Source organism: Talpa occidentalis, unplaced genomic scaffold, assembly GCF_014898055.3.
Source record: "Talpa occidentalis isolate TD23 unplaced genomic scaffold, MPIMG_talOcc4v2.1, whole genome shotgun sequence".
NCBI lineage: Eukaryota > Metazoa > Chordata > Mammalia > Eulipotyphla > Talpidae > Talpa > Talpa occidentalis.
In genome coordinates, this window is record NW_026555331.1 from 145,975,740 (window position 1) to 145,994,110 (window position 18,371).

The 18,371-nt window shown below is 54.4% G+C and overlaps 1 pseudogene and 1 gene segment (V, D, J or C); both read left to right on the top strand.

Annotated features, from left to right (window-relative positions):
- Nucleotides 1–9,789: 9,789 nt before the first annotated feature.
- LOC119250800 (T cell receptor beta variable 9-like) lies at nucleotides 9,790–10,376 on the top strand (annotated as a pseudogene).
- Nucleotides 10,377–11,720: 1,344 nt separating this feature from the next.
- On the top strand, nucleotides 11,721–12,282 carry LOC119250811 (T cell receptor beta variable 6-2-like). The segment is given in 2 exon segments: nucleotides 11,721–11,769; nucleotides 11,858–12,282. Coding segments are annotated over 2 exon segments (474 nt in total).
- The last annotated feature ends 6,089 nt before the right edge of the window (nucleotides 12,283–18,371 follow it).

An 18,371-nucleotide genomic window follows, 5' to 3' on the forward strand; every position in this document is an offset into this window, starting at 1 on the left:
CCTGAGAGGGTTCAACTCAACTGGTGTGAACCCAGTTGAGTGAGTCACACATGTCCCAGGTGAATTGTCCCCCAACAGTGGTACTTGGATCATATTTCCAGACCCTAACTAGGAAATTTCTCATTGAGGGGGCACACAGACTCCCCCATAGGCAGTGGGGGGCTCTGATTCTTCATGAGCTTCTGTGGTGCTAGAGTAGCCTGACACCAGGAGCTCTGGTCAGAGCGAGGGGGCCAGTGGAGACAGCAGGATGAGATCTCATCTCAGACACACCCTTGGCTCAATTCTTGGCCTTTTGGACTCCAGCAGGGGAATTGCCCTCAGGGACAGTCTTTCATCTCCTGTGTGATTAGGAGGAGCTGCGTTTGGAAAAATAGTTTTCATGGCCTGCATCTCTGCAAGGTGTTTTCCACTATCACATATTAATTGCAGTGGTGTAATAGTCACTCCCTTCTTAACCAAAATGCTGGTTCATAAATGAGTTTTCAAAATCTCAGGGTGGATAAAGATCAGCCTTAAGGCAGCCAGGCTGAGAGAGCAGTAAATGGAGAGCTGGGCACCTGGTTGGAGGAGAAAAGTGTGCTCTGATTCCCTCCCGAGAGGGGAATCCATGGGCCTGAGGATCTGTGGCCACTGGGAGGTGCTGTGGGCCCACAGATGTGGGTTACACCAAAGGGGGAGACAGTGCTCAGGAGAGCCCATCAAAGGGGAGTCTTGGCCACATCCTTGTCAGACAGGGGAACTGAGTCACTGGGAGGTCCCAGGACCCCTGGAGAGACTGAGACTCCTCACCCAGGGAGGTGGACACGGCCTTGACCACAGTCTGCACTGGATTGGAGAGTGAAGAAGGTAGGGGGTCACATGCTGTGCAACTGTTGACAGGAGGGGCAGGCAGAGGAGAACAGGTGGTTTTGGGCATATGGGGAGGGACTGAGCCCACACCCACCACATGGGCTGTGCAACAAGGCATGGACAGAGTGACCAGCCTTGGGCTTGGTTAAAGGCACAGCAGGCCAGGGGAGTCCAGCAGGGAGAGGAACAGCAGGGCAGTGACATCAGAGCACTGACATCAGCAGCAAGTGCCCAATCAGGACCCAGGAGGTGACTAACTCAGCCAGGAGCTGCCAGGGCCTGAGGCTGCCATGGGCTCCAGACTCCTCTGCTGTGTGGCCCTTTGTCTCCTGGGAGCAGGTGGGTCCTGGCACCGTGGGGAGCCTGGGTGGGGCTCAGCTGCCTGCTGACCAGCCTGCCCTGGTGATGTATTATGAAGAGTTACAGCATCTGAATGAAATCTACATGCAACTATCTACTGACTGACTGAAAGTTCAGACCCCTGGGAGCCCTGGATTCAGATGCTGTTCCTCCCACTCTGAGTTGCTCACTGGACATCTGTCATTGGAGCCCAGAGAGGGGCGTGGCCCTGTCACAGGTTGGCCCTGGGTGTGACATCTCACAATACTCCCTTACAGCCCCACTCCACTCTCATCAGCACCCACAGCCCCAGCACCCTTAGTCTCCTGTCCCCGCCATGAGTGTCTCCCTCCTATTCTGGGGGTTCTGGGGTCTCCTGCAGGCAGGTGAGTCCTGGGTGGGGCCCCTGCCTGGGGGACATGGTCAAGGCCTCAGTGCTCAGCCTCTCCGTTGTGTCTGCGGCTCCATCAGCTTCATCTCCTTGTGCACAGGTGTGGTGAAGGCTGGGGTATCTCAGAGCCCCAGATTCCAGGTCCTGAGGACAGAACAGAGGGTGAACTTGAGTTGTGTCCAGGAAATGAACTACAACTACATGTACTGGTATCGCCAGGACCCGGGACTCGGGCTGAGGCTGATCTATTACTCCATTACCTCCAAGAGTATAAATGAAGGTGACATCCCCAAAGGGTACAATGTGTCCAGACCAAATAAAAAGAACTTCCTGCTCACGCTGGAGTCTGCCACCACCTCCCAGACGGCTGTGTACTTCTGTGCCAGCAGTGATGCACAGCGCTGCAGGCTCACCTCCTCTCTGCACAAGAAAGCGGGGCCAGCACCCCAGGACTCATCATGCCCTTTGCTGACCCAGAACAGGGAACCCTGGAGCCCTGAGGCCCTGGGCAGTGTGAACCCAGGTGATGAGTCACACCAGCATGCCTCTGGGTCAGCTGTGTCCTTGGTTACTGGTGATCATGCTTGGCTCAAAGGCTTTGCTTCTCCTTGGCTGAGATGGTAACTTTCTTTTGCTTCTCTGCTAGTCCTTGATGGGAGTTGATGTCCTCTGTGATCTGTTGACTCATGAAAGGTAGATTAGTGCTGAGGACCAGCCTGCCCTCTGGGGGAGCCGGTGACCTTGCCCCTTATGGAGGCCCTGCCCAAGCCAGGGTAGGGAAACACACAAACATCTATAGGATGGAGGACAATCCCCGACTGTCCTCCCTCCTCTGACCACAGTCACCCTCTGAGCCCCTCAGACTCTCAGGCCATATCTGCCACGTCCAGGGAGGCCCGAGGCCTGGCCTCCTGTGCCCGGGGTGCACATGCGCTCAGCCTGCATCTCCCAACCCAGGCCTGATCCCCCTGACAACGTCCCGCCTGCGGGTTAAGTTGGGACTCACACAACGTGCTGGTCTACTGACATGAGAGCCCGGGACTCAGGGGAGAGAGATTTTACTCTGAAAGACTCGGAAATAAATAGTAAACTATGACTTTTGCCCCTGCTCGTCTTCATTCACTGATCATGAGCAATTCTCTGATGCAAAGACTCTGCGTGGGGTTTCACACTCAGGTCCTGGCCTCCCAGCCTGAGCTCCCGTGTGTGAACGTGAGTGAGCACGAGGCAGAGAGAGTGTGTTAAGAGCTTGCATAGAATGTTCTCTTGTGGGACGAGCATCTGTGCATTAGTGCGTATAAGCCTTACATCTCTGCTGTGGGAATTTATAATGTAAAATACATAAAATTTAAAATCTTCTAATGTAATGCTGATAGTGAGATATATATTCAGGTTAGGGATAGGATATAAAAGAAAAGAACAAGGATGTCTATAGGTTAAGGGAATTAATATAAGGACTCTAGTCCTAGCTGCATGTGTTAGTTTGGGCTGGTGCATTTTAAGGATTCATAAAGTCAGAAATTTTGTGTAAAATATATAAATCCTCTCTAAAACTGCAGTATCTAACATTCAGGAATAACTGGTAAAAAAAAAATGAGGAAATATTTAGATTTCATGAATCAGGAGGAGCTGTGGTTAGAACCAAGTTGTTTTTGTGGCTGGTCCATCACAGAGTATTTGTCCATCATCACATACTAATTGCAAAGATATAAAAAATACTCCCTTCTTAATCGAAATGCTGGTTCATTACACCGACTCACACAAATATGGTGGAATTAAAGGTGAAGCTTAAATCTTCAGCCAGAGAGCAGTAAATGGAGAGCTGGGCACCTGGCTGCTGGGGGACTGTCTGCTCTGGCTCACACACCAGGGAGGAATCCATGGGCCTGAGGACCTGTGGCCACTGGGAGGCGCTGTGGGCTCAGGGATGTGGGTTACACCAGAGGGGGAGACAGTGTCCAGGAAGGCCCAGCTGAAGGGGAGTCTTGGCCACATGCCTTGTCAGGGAGGAGGACTGAGTCTCTGGAAGGTCCCAGAACACCTGGAGCCACAGGGACTCCCGTGTCCAGGGTAGCAGATGTGGGCCTGGACCTCAGCCTGCACCAAGGAGGCAACTCCCTGCACCTGCACAGGAAGTGGAGGTTAAGGAGTTGGGGGACAAGGGAAGGGAAACTAGCAGCAGGCAGGACAGGCAGAGGAGAAGGTGTGTTTGTGGGTATATGGGGAGGGGCTAAGCCCACAACCACCCACGTGTGGGTTGTGCAGACAGGAATGGACAGAGAGTGACCAGCCTTGGGTCCTGTTAAAGGTGCAGCCAGCCAGGGGAGTCCTGCAGGGAGAGGAACTGCAGGGCAGTGAAGTCTCAGCAGTGACATCAGCAGCAAGTGCCCTATCAGGGCCCAGGAGGTGACTAACTCAGACCCCCCTGAGCCAGGAGCTGCCAGGACCTGAGGCTGCCATGGGTTCCAGGCTCCTCTGCTGTGTGGCTCTTAGTCTCCTGCTAGCAGGTGGGTCCTGGCAGCCTGGGGAGACCAGGAGGGCTCAGCTGCCTGCTGACCAGCCTGCCCTGTAATGGCTGAGCAGAGGCTTCCCCTGGCTCTGCCTCAGCTCCTGTGTGTCTCCTCCCACAGGCCCAGTGGACTCCGAAGTCACGCAGAACCCTAAGCATCTGGTCACAGCAAGAGGACAGAATGTGACCCTGAGATGTTCCTATGAGACTGGACATGAGTCTATATACTAGTACCAGCAGACCCCAGGCCAGGGCCCCAAGTTCCCAGTTCAGTATTACGATGGAAAACAGCAAGAAAAAGGAAGTCTCCCTCAATGATTCACAGTTGAGCAGTTCAAGGCCATCGCTCTGAGCTCACCCTGATGCCCGTGGAGCTGGGGGCTGCTGTATCTCTGTGCCTACAGCTGGGCACAGCCCCGCAGGAGCAGCAGCCCAGAGCACAAACACCCTCCTGTCCACTTCTGTATCACTCAGTGCCAGTTGTTCTCCTTGAGGAGACATCCTTTGTGGCATGGGATGACCCAAGGAAAAGAGAACATTTCCCTTCATCCTGGAGTCACCCTCCCCGGCTGTGCTCCTGGGGTCCTGTGAGCTCTGAGCTCCCACTTTCTCCCCAGGGAGGGGCAGTGACATGTGAGGTTTGTCTGCTGCTGCTGCCCCTCCACACACGGGGCTGGGCTCCGGGGCAGGACAGTCTCCAGCTGCCCTGGCCAGTGTCCATGTCAGGGACTTGACAAGAAACAGAGAAAAGGGTGTTGTAATGAAGTCCTAATGGCCAGCCCTGAGCTGTGGAACAGAGAGCAGGGGAATCCTTCCCAGGGGAAGGTCAGTGACAGGATGAGTCTCTCTTGATCTTCAGAGTATTGGGACCGTCTGGGACAAAGTTCATAAAAATTACCAGGATTAGATCAGGATGTTTTCTAAAGGTGAATTTACATGAATAGAGTCAGTTTGTTGTGATGCATCACACCATGGAAGTGAAATCTACTTGAAGCTGTAACTGACTGATGGAGAGTTCATATACTTGTGAGACTGCATGGATTCAAATGATGTTTGTCCCACTCTGAGCTGCCCACTGGACATTTGTCACAGGAGCCAGGGAAGGGGCGTGGCCCTGTCACAGGTTGGCCCTGGGCCAGGAGGGCTGTGACATCTCACAACACTCCCTGCACAACCCCACTCCCTTCTCAGCACCTGCATCACTCCAGCACCCTCAGTCTCCTGTCCCTGCCATGAGCTCCCCCTGCTATGCTGGGGGGTCTAGGGTCTCCTGCAGGCAGGTGAGTCCTGGGCGGGGCCCCTGTCCTGGGGGACATGGTCAAGGCCTCAGTGCTCAGCCTCTCTTTTGTGTCTGCGGCTCCATCAGCTTCATCTCCTTGTGCACAGGTGTGGTAAAGGCTGGGTCTCTCAGAGCCCCAGATTCCAGATCCTGATGAAAAGACAGCGTGGGAACCTGAGTTGTGTCCAGGATATGAAACACGACTACATGTACTGGTATCGCCAGGACCCAGAACTTGGGCTGAGGCTGATCTATTACTCCTTTGATGTCAATAATACAGACAAAGGAGACATCCACCATGGGTACATCGTCTCCAGACTAAAACAGAACAACTTCCTGCTCACGCTGGAGTCTGCCACCCCCAACCAGACATCTGTGTACTTCTGTGCCAGCAAAGATGCACAGTGCTGCAGGCTCAGCTCCTCTCTGCACAAGAAGGCAGAGGGGTCTGGACCCTAGGTCTCAGCAGAGCCCTTTGCAAACTTTTAGCTCAGGAACCCTGGAGCACTTGGATTGCTGCAGGTGGTGTTTTCCTGGGGAGGGAGTCGCATGCACAGCAGTCTCAGTTGTCCTGACCTGACTCAGAGCCTTGGGGCCAATGCCCCTGTGGCTGCTGATTTTATCTTGCACAGCTCCCCTGGCCTCTCTGCCCCAGCCCCCCTCCTCCCTCACTTGTGTCCCTTCTCATCTCAGAGACTGGGTCTGTTTCCCTGCCTGGACATGGACCCTTCCTTCCAGAGGAGGCTCACTCCTGCTGTGGGCTGTGACCCCACACCTGCTCCCCAGGAGCTCTCCCTCCTCTGCTGTGGAGCTCAGCCTCCTTCTGATAAACCCTCCTGCTTGCCTGTGCCCTTAGTGGGTGAATTTAGGCTCGATGGAGTTTCTAGTACCTGTACGGGTTTGATTCTCAAGTAGATGTTAACCCCATGAAGGTAAATGCTCTGACTCTGCGCTCATTACAATGTGCTTCACAGGGATCCCATCCAGAGAGAATGGAGAGGGAGATGGGGGCGTGAATGAAGGAATGAATGAATGAAAAGCACTGACTGGCCGGGGAAGTGGTCACAGAAGTGAGCAGGCCCCTCATTACCTGCCTGATCATATGATATAAATGAACCATATAATGGGGGGCATATACAGAGTCTTTAATAAATGGTGCTGGGGAAGCCAGAAGGTCACGCCAAAAAGAATGAATTTGGATCACTCTAATTCCATACACAAAAATGAACTCCAAATGCATTAAAAGTTAGATATATAACCTGCCACAATTAAACATAGCGAGGAAAACATGAGTGGTATGTGCCATCATATCATGGAACATCATATCATTGACATCAATGGCCTTCAATCTCTTGGGGCAGAAAATCCTGGACACAGACATGGAACCGGCTCCCACCCAGGTCAAGGTCTGAGACATGGTTACAGCATCAGGGGCCCCCTCAGTTTCTGCTTCAGTGTCTGCCCTTCATGCCAGCCCTGAGGGTGCTGCCTCGCCCAGACCCGGCCCTGTGGTTTTACCCTGGACTGAACGTCAGGAGAGACTTAGATTAGAAACAGGAATCATGTGAGCCCAGGCCAGTGTCCCGGGTCAGTGACTTACAGGAAACAGCAAAATGAGTGTGAACTGCTGGAGCTCCTGCCCTGGGGCTTGGACCAGATAGTAGGGGACTCTGGGGGTGGAAGGACAGGAAGGATGGGCCAGACTTAAATTTCAAACACAATATTGGCAGCAGCTGGGGCACAGGAGTCATAAAAACCATCAGGATCACATCAGGATTTTCCTACAAGAGAAACTACAGAGAATCTAGATGAGAATGTCAGTGTACTGTGAAGAGTTACAGCATAGGAAGGAAATCTACATGCAGCTATCAACTGACTGATGGAGAGTTCAGACCCCTTGGGAGCCCTGGATTCAGATGCTGCTCCTCCCACTCTGAGCTGCTCTCTGGACATTTTGCATTGGAGCCCAGGGAGGGGCGTGGCCCTGTTACAGGTTGGCCCTGGGCCAGGAGGGCTGTGACATCTCACAACACTCCCTCACAGCCCTGCTCCCCTCTCATCAGCACCCACAGCCCCAGGACCAGCAGTCTCTGATCTCTGCCATGAGCGTCCCCCTCCTGTGCTGGGGGGTCTGGGGTCTCTTGCAGGCAGGTGAGTCCTGGGCAGGGCCCCTGTCCTGGGGGACACTGTCAAGGCCTCAGTGCTCAGTCGCTCCGTTATGTCTGCAGCTCCATCAGCTTCATCTCCTTGTGCACAGGTGTGGTGAATGCTAGGATCTCTCAGGACCCCAGATTCCAGATCCTGAGGACAGAACAGAGGTGCAACCTGAGTTGTGTACAGGATATGAACCATGACTACATGTACTGGTATCGCCAGGACCCGGGACTAGGACTGAGACTGATCTGTTATACCTCTTCTTCTGGTACCTTATATGAGGGAGACATCACTGAGGGGTACAAAGTCTACAGAGAAAATAGTAACAAATTCCTGCTCATGCTGGAGCCTGCCAACACCTCCCGGACAGCTGTGTACTTCTGTGCCACCAGCTATGCACAGTGCTGCAGGCTCACCTCCTCTCTGCACAAGAAGGCGGGGCCCTGCACTCCGGGACACAGCAGAGCCCTTTGCAGACTCTGAGCTCAGGGAATCCTAAAATAGGGGTCCCTGCAGTCGGTGTGAACCTGGGTGAGTGAGTCACCCCTCAGCTGCCCTGGGGGCAGATGCCCCCGTGGCTACTGATTAAGCTTGCACAACTCACCTGGCCTCTCTGCTCCAGCCCCCTGTCCTCACCCATCACCGCTTCTTATCTCAGAGTCTGGGTCTGTTTCCCCGGCCTGGACATGGACTCTTCCTTCCAGAAGAGGCTCACTCCTGCTCTGGGCAGCGCAGCCCCACACCTGCTCCCCAGGTGCTCTCCCTCCTCACTGAGGAGCTCAATATCTTGTGTTCGGCTCTCGTGGAGCCTGTGGACTTAATGGTAGAATGGTGAAATTTCCCATCTTCTTGTCTGCTTATTTTTCATCTTCACTCAATGTTAATCTTATAAGGCAAATGCTGTGACTCCACATAATGAAGTTTGCACAAGTCCCTCCTTGACACACTCTAGACCAGGATGTAAAGGAAATGGTATCTGGGAAATGCCGATTCCCTCCACCTGGTAGCGCAACACCTACTAGCCCAGCGTGGATCCTAAGGCCTGACATCTGCTCACACGGTGTCACCCTTGACTTGACCCTCAACACTTTCTTCCCCTCAAATAATGTTTAGTAGGTAAAGTTGGTGTATCCCCTGTACACCAGGCCAGGGGGATTGTCCCCCAACGGTGATACTTGGATCATATTTCCAGACCCTAACTAGGAAATATCTCATCGAGGGGACACACAGAGTCCCCCATAGGCACTGGGGGGCTCTGTCTCTTCATGAGCTTCTGTGATGCTGGAGTAGCCTGGACACCAGGAGCTCTGGTTAGAACGAGGGGCCAGTGGAGACAGCAGGATGAGACCTCGTCTCAGACACATCCTTGACTCAATTCTTGGTTTTGGACACTAGCAGCAAAATCGCCCTCAGGGACAGTCGATCATCTCATCTGTGATCAGGAGCAGCTGCGTTTGGAAACATGGTTTTCATGGCCTGCATCTCTGCACGGTGTTTTCCACCATCACATCCTAATTGCAGTGGTGTAATAATCACTCCCTTCTTAACCAAAATGCTGGTTCATACAATAAGTTCACACAATCTAAGGGTGGAGTTAAAGATCAGCCTTTAGGCAGCCAGGCTGAGAGAGCAGTAAATGCAGAGCTGGGCATCTGGTTGGTGGAGGAATGTCTACTCTGATTCCCTCACAGGAGGGGAATCCATGAGCTTGAGCACCTGTGGCCACTGGGAGGCACTGTGGGACCATAGATGTGGGTTACACCAGAGGGGGAGACAGTGCTGAGGAGGGCTCAGCTGAAGGGGAATCCTTGTCAGGGAGGGGTCTGAGTTGCTAGAAGTTCATAGAACACCTGGAGCCAGAGACAATTCCCTGCCCAGGGATGCAAATGTGGGCCTTGCCTTCAGCCTGCACCAAGGAGGCAGCTCCCTGCACCTGCACAGGAAGTGGAGGTTAAGGAGTTGGGGGCCAAGGGTTGGAACTAGCAACATGCAGGACAGACAGAGCAGAAGGGGTGTTTGTGGGCATATGGGGAGGGGCTGAGCCCACACCCACCGACGTGAGGTTGCGCAGACTGGGAATGGACAGAGAGTGTCCAGCCTTTGGTCCTGTTAAAGGCACAGCAGGCCAGGGGAGTCCTGCAGGGAGAAGAACAGCAGGGCAGTGACATAACAGCAGTGACATCAGCGGCAAGTGCCCAGTCAGGGCCCAGGAGGTGACTAACTCAGACCCCCCTGAGCCAGAAACTGACAGGGCCTGAGGCCTCCATGGGCTCCAGGCTCCTCTGCTGTGTGGCCCTTTGTCTCCTGGGAGCAGGTGGGTCCTGGCACCCTGGGGAGCTCGGCAGAACCTCAGCTGCCTGGTGGCCAGCCTGCCCTGGTGATGGCTGAGGCAGAGGCTTCCCCTGGCTCTGCCTCAGCTCCTGTGTGTCTCCTCCCACAGGCCCAGTGGACTCTGAAGTCACGCAGAACCCCAAGTATCTGGAAACAGTGAGAGGACAGAACGCGAACCTCACATGTTCCTGTGAGACTGGACACCTGTCTGTGTACTGGTACCAGCAGGCCCAGGCCAGAGCCCTGAATTCCAGTTTCAGTGTTATGGTGGAAAGAGCAAAAAAAGACGAAGTCTCCCTAAACAGTTCGAAGGTGAACAGTTCAAAGACCATCACTCTGAGCTGAACATGAGGCCCGTGGAGCTGGGGGACCAGGGCCTTTATCTCAGCGCCAGCAGCTTGGCAAGCCCCGCAGGTCAGCAGCCCAGAGCACAAACACCTCCTGCCCAGCTCAGGAGTGAGGGCGAGGGCGGGGGCTGCAGCAGGAGGCTCACCCTGGGGAAAGACACAATCACTCATTAAGACTTGGATTATTTATGCACCTGCGGGAATGTCCTGAACAGTCTGCACCTGTGTCTCTGGCTTCACGGCTCCTTCCAGGCCAGGTTTGTTGACTCCCCAGACCCAGGACAGGAGCTGAGCCCCAGGAACCCGGCACCCCCTCAGGGCCCTCAGATGAGAAGCACAAGGTCAGGTCAGGACACAGGACTGGCTTCATGATCTGTGGGCCCCCGGCTCAAACCTGATTCACAACATGAAGGGCACAGCCACAGATCTGGGCTGGCGCAGGCCCTCGACGGAGGGGATCTGTGGCCCAGAACACTGTAAGCACCACTTTTGCATCACTCAGTGCCAGTTGTTCTCCATGAAGAGACATCCCCGTGGCATGGTATGACCCAAGGAAAAGAGAACATTTCCCTTCACCCTGGAGTCACCCTCCCCAGCTGTGCTCCTGGGGTCCTGTGAGCTCTGAGCACCCACTGTCTCCCCAAGGAAGAGCAGCGACGCATGAGGTGTGTCTGTTGCCACTGCCCCTCACACACGCGTCTGGGCTCCGGGGCAGGACAGTCTCCAGCTGCCCTGGCCAGTGTCCATGTCAGGGACTTGACAAGAAACAGAGAAAAGGGTGTTGTCATGAAATGCTAATGGCCCCGCCCTGAGCTGTGGGGTCAGACAGCAGGGGAATCCCTCCCAGGGGAAGGTCAGTGACAGGATGAGTCTCTCTAGGGACCATCTGGGACACAGACGTCATGAAAATCCCTGGGACTCTCTAAGGATAGAAATGTTTGAGAGGGCTTCCCTGGTGGTGCAGCAGGTTGCGTGCAGCACTGTGAAGCTGTCCGCGGGCTCTGCAGTGCAAGCTCGTACCCCGGCCAGCCAGGGAGCAGCCCTTATGGCACAGCAGACCTCTCCTATCTCCCCGCTGCTCCCCTCAGCAGTTTGTTTCAGTCAGTCTGCCTGTTTTGCTCCTACTCTCTCTCTGGTGAATCTTTCCACCCCTCCACCCCCGCATCTCTGGCCTGTACCCAGTTCTTGTATGCATAAATATGTAAAACTTAAAAAAAAAAAAAAGAAATATTGAGAGGAATAAACCAGGGTGATGTGAACACTCTCTCCGGAATGACACGTAGGAAAAGCAACACACTGACTGACACAGAGGTGCAGAAACTGTATGACTTGTGTCAACCCAGGAAGATGCATCTTCCCACTCACTGGATATTTTGCGTTAAAGCCCGGGGAGGGGCGTGGCCCTGTCACAGGTTGGCCCTGGGCCAGGAGGCCTGTGACATCTCACAACACTCCCTCACAGCCACACTCCCTTCTCAGCACCCACAGCCCCAGCACCCTCAGTCTCCTGGCCCTGCCATGAGCGTCGCCCTCCTGTGCTGGGGGGTCTGGGGTCTCCTGCAGGCAGGTGAGTCCTGGGCAACACGGTCAAAGCCTCAATACTCAGCCTCTCCTTTGTGTCTGCAGCTCCATCAGCTTCATCTCCTTGTGCACAGGTGTGGTGAAGGCTGGGGTCTCTCAGAGCCCGAGATACCAGATCCTGAGGACAAAACAGCGTGGGCAGCTGAGCTGTGCCCAGGATATGGACTATAACTACATGTACTGGTATCGCCAGGACCCGGAACTCGGGCTAAGGCTTCTCCATTACTCAGCGAATACTAATCTCAGCGCCGAAGGAGACATCCCTGGTGGGTCCAAGGTCTCTAGACCAGACAAAGCCAAGTTCCTGCTCACGCTGGAGTCTGCTGCCACCACCTCCCAGACAGCTGTGTACTTCTGTGCCACCAGCTATGCACAGCGCTGCAGGCTCACCTCCTCTCTGCACAAGAAGGCGGGGCTCTCACCCCGGGGCTCATCAGAGCACTTGTACACTGTCAGCACAGGGAGTTCTGAAGCCCTGGGGTCCCCGCCCAAGCTGTGAACCCGGGTGAGTGAGTCACAGCCCTGGTGGCAACGGAAAATGGTGTTTCCATGTAGAATCCACAGGCACCATAGACCTCAAAATCTACAAGCTGAATTCTTCTGTCTTTTCTCATCCACTGACTGTACTAATTGTCATGGTACATATTTTTTTGCCTTAATCCAAGTCTGGTTCATACACTCTTTGGTCCCGGGCTATTTTTGCATAGAAGGGGACCCTGCATCGGCCAGGAGGGGAATGTAAAATGCTCATTTCTGTAGATGGGAACGTTGGGATCACATGTCAGAGTAAAATTCAGAGTGGTTCTAATAAAAGTCTGTTCTAATTAAGACAGAAAACGTGAATCTATGAGCTCATGGGCCGGTGGCCACTAAGAGGCGCTGTGGGCCCACAGATGTCGGGATGCACCAGAGGGGGACAGAGCCCAGGAGGGCCCAGCTGAAGGGAAGTCTCAACTAAATACCTAGCCAGGCAGGTGGATCGAACACTGGGAGGACAAGGACCTGGAATGATAAGTCTCCTCTGCCCATGGAAATGAACATGGGCCTTGAACTTCAGTAGCCACCAGTGGGGCAGCTCCAGCACCTGCAAAGGAAACAGAGGGTGAAGGAGTTGGGGGATCATGGGCTGGTGTGAGGAGAGACGGGCAGTGGAGATCAGAAGTTTGTGGGCCTATGGAGAGGGGCTGAGCCCACACACAACCACGTGAGGCTGTGCAGACAGGAATGGACAAAGAGTGACCAGCCTTGGCCCTGATAAAGGCGCAACAGGCCAGGGGAGTCCTGCAGGGAGAGGAACAGCAGGGCAGTGACATCACAGCAGTGACATCAGCGACAAGTGCCCAATCAGGGCCCAGGAGGTGACTAACTCAGTCTCCCCTGAGCCAGGAGCTACCAGGGCCTGAGGCCGCCATGGGCTCCAGGCTCCTCTGCTGTGTGGCCCTTTGTCTCCTGGGAGCAGGTGGGTCCTGGCACCCTGGGGAGCTCGGCAGAACCTCAGCTGCCTGGTGGCCAGCCTGCCCTGGTGATGGCTGAGCAGAGGCTTCCCCTGGCTCTGCCTCAGCTCCTGTGTGTCTCCTCCCACAGGCCCAGTGGCCTCTGAAGTCACGCAGAACCCCAAGTATCTGGTCACAGCAAGAGGACAGAACGTGACCCTGAGATGTTCCTATGAGACAAAACACCAGTCTGTGTACTGGTACAAGCAGGCCCCAGGCCAGGGCCCCGATTTCCTGGTTCAGTATTACAATGGGAAACAGCAAGAAAAAGGAAGTCTCCCTGACCGATTCAAAGTTGGGCAGTTACAAGTCCGTCGTCGCTCTGAGCTGAATATGAGCCTCGTGGAGCCGGGGGACTCGGCCCTGTATCTCTGCGCCAGCAGCTTGGCACAGCCCTGCAGGAGCAACAGCCCAGAGCACAAAAACCCACCAGCCCAGCTCAGGAAGTGAGGGGGAGGGCGGGGCGGGGGCAGGAGCCCCAGCCCTAGGTGCAAGACAGTGTGTCTGGGCTCCTGTGTGGGATACATGATGACTTGGAAAACAGCCACCATAGTTTATTTTACTAATTTATTACCTGTGGGAGGTGTCCTTCCCTTGTTAGATTTCAGAACTGCTGCAGGGAGGTTACAAACTCAAGTCTGCTTTGAACACCTGTGCACCCCCCACACCCACCCTCAGGTAGAATCGCCCCTCATCTGGCTTCCCCTTCCAGGCCCAGATTAGCTACACAGGGTAGATCAATCATTTTACTGCTCATCACCGTATCAATCCATCAGTGTTATTTGGCTTATTTGTAGATGTGAGCAGTGTCCTCAACAGGCTGCTCCTCTCACTCTGGCTGCACGGCTCCTTGTAGCCCGGGTTTGCTGACTCCCCCAGACCCAGGACAGGAGCTGATGCCCCACCCCCTTAGGAACCCCAGATGAGAAACACAAGGTCACGGCCTCAGGACCAGCTGCATGATCTGTGGGCCTGAGGATCAAACCTGATTCAGAACATGAAGGTTAGGGCCACAGACCTGGGCTGACTCCAGCCCTCTAAGGATGGGGTTCCGTGCCCCTGAGCACCCGTGACCCGGCTATACTCATCACTCACTAGTGACAATCGTTCTGCACAAGGAGAGCCCCGTGACATATGAACACCCGATAAGAAGAGAACATTTTCCAGTCTCCCTGGATGGTGCCCCTCCCTGAACCCCACACTCACCTGTGCTCCTGGGCAGGAGGTCCCCTGAGCAGCCACTGACTCCCCAAGGAGGGCAGCGACAAGTGAGGTGTGTCTGCTTTGTCTCAACTCGGGGCATTGCTCGGGGGAAGGACACTCTCCAGTGGCCCCGGCCAGAGTCCATACAGTGACTTAGAGGAAACAGCAAAGTGAGTCTGAAATGTTGATGATCCAGACGGCAGCGGCGCCGTTTGGATGGAAGGAGAGAAGTGGGACTGGCCACTAAGATGCAGAAAAACTCTTGGATGATTTGGACCCTCCAGCCATCGCGCACATCAAGGTGCTACATATATTCTTTAAAGTTTCAAAACTATAGAAATAATTAGATGAAGAGACCAGTGTGTGGTGAAAAATAATATCACAGGAAGAAATAATATAAAGTTTCACACTGATTTACAAGCAGACAGAGCAAAGTATAAGACTAGTTCACTTAGAGTAACACACTCTCCACTCGGAGCTGCTCACTGGACACTTGTCATTGGAGCCCGGGGAGGGCGTGGCCCTGTCATAGGTTGGCCCTGGGCCAGGAGGGCTGTGACATCTCACAACACTCCCTCACAGCCTCGCTCCCCTCTCATCAGCTCCCACAGCCCCAGCACCCTCAGTATCCTATCCTTGCCATGAGTGTCCCCCTCCTGTGCTGGGGGATCTGGGGTCCCTGCAGGCAGGTGACTCCTGCAGGTGGCCCCTATCCTGGGGGACACAGTCAAGGCCTCAGTGCTCAGCCGCTCCATTGTGTCTACAGCTTCATCAGCTTCATCTCCTTGTGCACAGGTGTGGTGAAGGCTGGGGTCTCTCAGGACCCCAGATTCCAGATCCTGAGGATAGGACAGAGGTGCAACCTGAGTTGTGTCCAAGATATGGGCTATGACAACATGTACTGGTATCGCCAGGACCCGGGACTGGGGCTCGGGCTGATCTATTACTCCCTCAGCACCAATAGTAAACTCCAAGGAGACATCCATAGTGGGTACAACGTCTCCAGACCAAGTAAGAAGAACTTCCTGCTCATGCTGGAGTCTGCCACCCCCTCCCAGACATCTGTGTACTTCTGTGCCACCAGCTATGCACAGCGCTGCAGGCTCACCTCCTCTCTGCACAAGAAGTTGGGGGCCTTGAACCCCGGGACTCAGCAAAGTCCTTTGCAAGTCTGACCTCCTGAAACTCTGCAGTAGTGGGGTCCCTGCAGTCGGTGCGAACCCGGGTGAGTGAGTCACACCTCTACTCTGGGTGCGCATGCCCCTGTACTAAGATTTGTCTTGCACAGCTCACCTGGCCTTTAGCCCCATGCCCCTGGTGTCACCTGTCACCCCTTCTTATCTCAGAGACTGGGTCTGTTTCCACATCTGGACATGGACCCTTCCTTCCTGAAGAGACTCACTCCTGCTCTGGGGAGCGCAGCCCCACACCTGCTCCCCAGGCGCTCTCCCTCCCTGCCCTGTGGAGGTCAGTCCCTTGTTCTAAGGTCTCATGGGTGCCTGTGCCCAAAGTGGCTGAGTCCCTGGATGGAGCAGGTGACCGTGATGCTGAGTTGAAAGTTTACAGCTTATCTGATTATTTTTCACCTTTATGCACTTTTAATGTTGCAAGGGCAGTTGCTGAGACTCTCTACAACACGAAGTTTACACAAGTTCCTCCTTGACAAGCTCTAGCCCAGAATGTAAAGGAAATGGTGTCTGGCAGATGCAGTTTCGCTCCTACCTGTGCACATCACCTGAGAGCCCAGCGTGGATTGTTTGAGGGCCGACACCTGCTCGCGCAGTCTTTCCAACTTGACTCGGCCTTCACCACTTTCATCCCCCCCATTATGTTTATTGAGGTGAAGTTGGTTTATTCCAGGGTGACCTGCCCCAACTGCGCTGGCTCAGATCTAGATGTCCAGGTCCTGACTAAAGATTTTCTCTCCCGACTGTGGATTCAGACTCCCTCCAAAGCAGGGGCTCTGTCTCCTTCCTGCGCTTCTGTGATGCTGAAGAGCCTGGACTGCAGGACCCCAGGTCAGAGTGAGGCCAGTGGAGTCGGGAGGACATTATCTCGGCTCAGACAGGCTCCTGGACCAGTTCTTACAGATGACAGAAGGTTCTGGCCCCCTCTGGACTCCTCCCAAGAGAAATGCCCCCATGGTCAGGGCTCAGTCCTCCGTGATCTGTTGACTCATCAAAGTGAGATCCAGGCTGAGGACCAGCCTGCCTGTGGGGGGAGCCGGTGACCCTGCCCCTTTTGGAGGCCCTGCCCCAGCCAGGAAAGGAAAACACCCAAGCACACCTACAGGATGGAGGACAATCCCCGACTGTCTGGCCTCCTCTGACAACAGTCACCGCCCTGAGCCCCTCAGACTCCCCGCCCACATCTGCGAGTCAGGGAGCCCGAGGCCTGGCCTCCTGTGCCCGGGGTGCACATGTGCTCTGGCCCGCGGCTCCCAGCCCAGGTCCCGTCCCCCTGTCCATGTTCTGCCTGTGGGTTAAGTCGGGACTCACACAACTTGCTCCTCTACTGACATGAGAGGCCGGACCTCAGAGGGAGAGAGAGATTTTACTTTGAGAGAGTCAGGAATAAACAGTAAACTATGACTTTTGCCCCCTGCTCTTCTTCATTCACTGATCACGAGCAATTCTCTGATGCGAGGACTCTGCGTGGGGTTTCACACACTCAGGTCTTGGCCTCCCAGCCTGAGCTCCCGAGTGTGAGCGTGAGGGAGCCCGAGGCAGAGAGAGTGTGTCAGAGTTTCTATAGAATATTCCCTTGTGGGGCCAGCATCAGTTTGTACAAGCCTCTGTCCTGGTGTGGAAATGCACAATTTAACAAGTGGCATTTTCTGTATCCTGAGTAAATATAACGTCTGAGAGTTGACATCTGGTAATTTGATGGCGGGGTAACAAGGGAGAGAAGAGAGGATGTCTATAGATCAAGGAAATTAGATGAAGGACTCCAGTCCTGGCTGGGAGTGTTCATTATCACCGACAGGTTTAAGAGATTATAAGATTAGAAATTTTATGTAAAATACGTATATCCTTTTCATAAATGCTCTGAAAATCAGTACTTACTAGTGGAAATGCATAGGTCTCAGAGGAGGAGCTGTGTTGGGAAATACTCATTTTCATGGCCTGTGTATGGAGCCTGGTGTTTCCATCATCGTGTGCTAATGGTGGAATAATCATCCCCTTCTTGATCTAGAGGATTGTTCTTACCATCAGTTCACACATATGAGTGGACTTAAATCTCAGCCTTAAGGTGGCCAGGCTGAGAGACAAGTGAATGGAGTCTGGGCTCTGGGCCATTGGAGGAGTGTCCACTCTGATTCCCACACACCAGGGGAATCCATGGGCCTGAGCACCTGTGGCCACTGGGAGGCGCTGTGGGCCCACAGAAGAGCAGGTGCTCTGGAGGCGGGGTCAGTGCCCAGGAGGGCCCAGCTGAAGGGGAGTCTTGGCCACAACCTTGTCAGGGAGGGGGCTGAGGCAGAGGGAGGACCTGGAACACGTGCAGTCACAGAGACTCCCCTGCCCAGGGAAGTGGACGTGGCCTTCCCCTCATCTGTCCCTTCAAATGCAAGGGAAGGAGTGGGAAAGAGACGATGATGATGGTAACAGTGTCAAGAGAGGCAGACAGGGGAGAACAAGTGCTTGTGGGCCTAGGGGGTGGGCTGAGCCCACAGCCACCCAAGTGCGGGCTGTGCAGACAGGAATGGACAGAGAGTGACCAGCCTTGGGTCCTATTAAAGATACAGCTGGCCTGGGGAGTCCTGCAGGGAGTTGAATAGCAGAGCAGTGACATCAGAGCAGTGACATCAGCGGCAAGTGCCCAATAAGGGCCCAGGAGGTGACTAACTCAGACTCCCCTGAGTCTCAAGCTGCCAGGGCCTGAGGCCGCC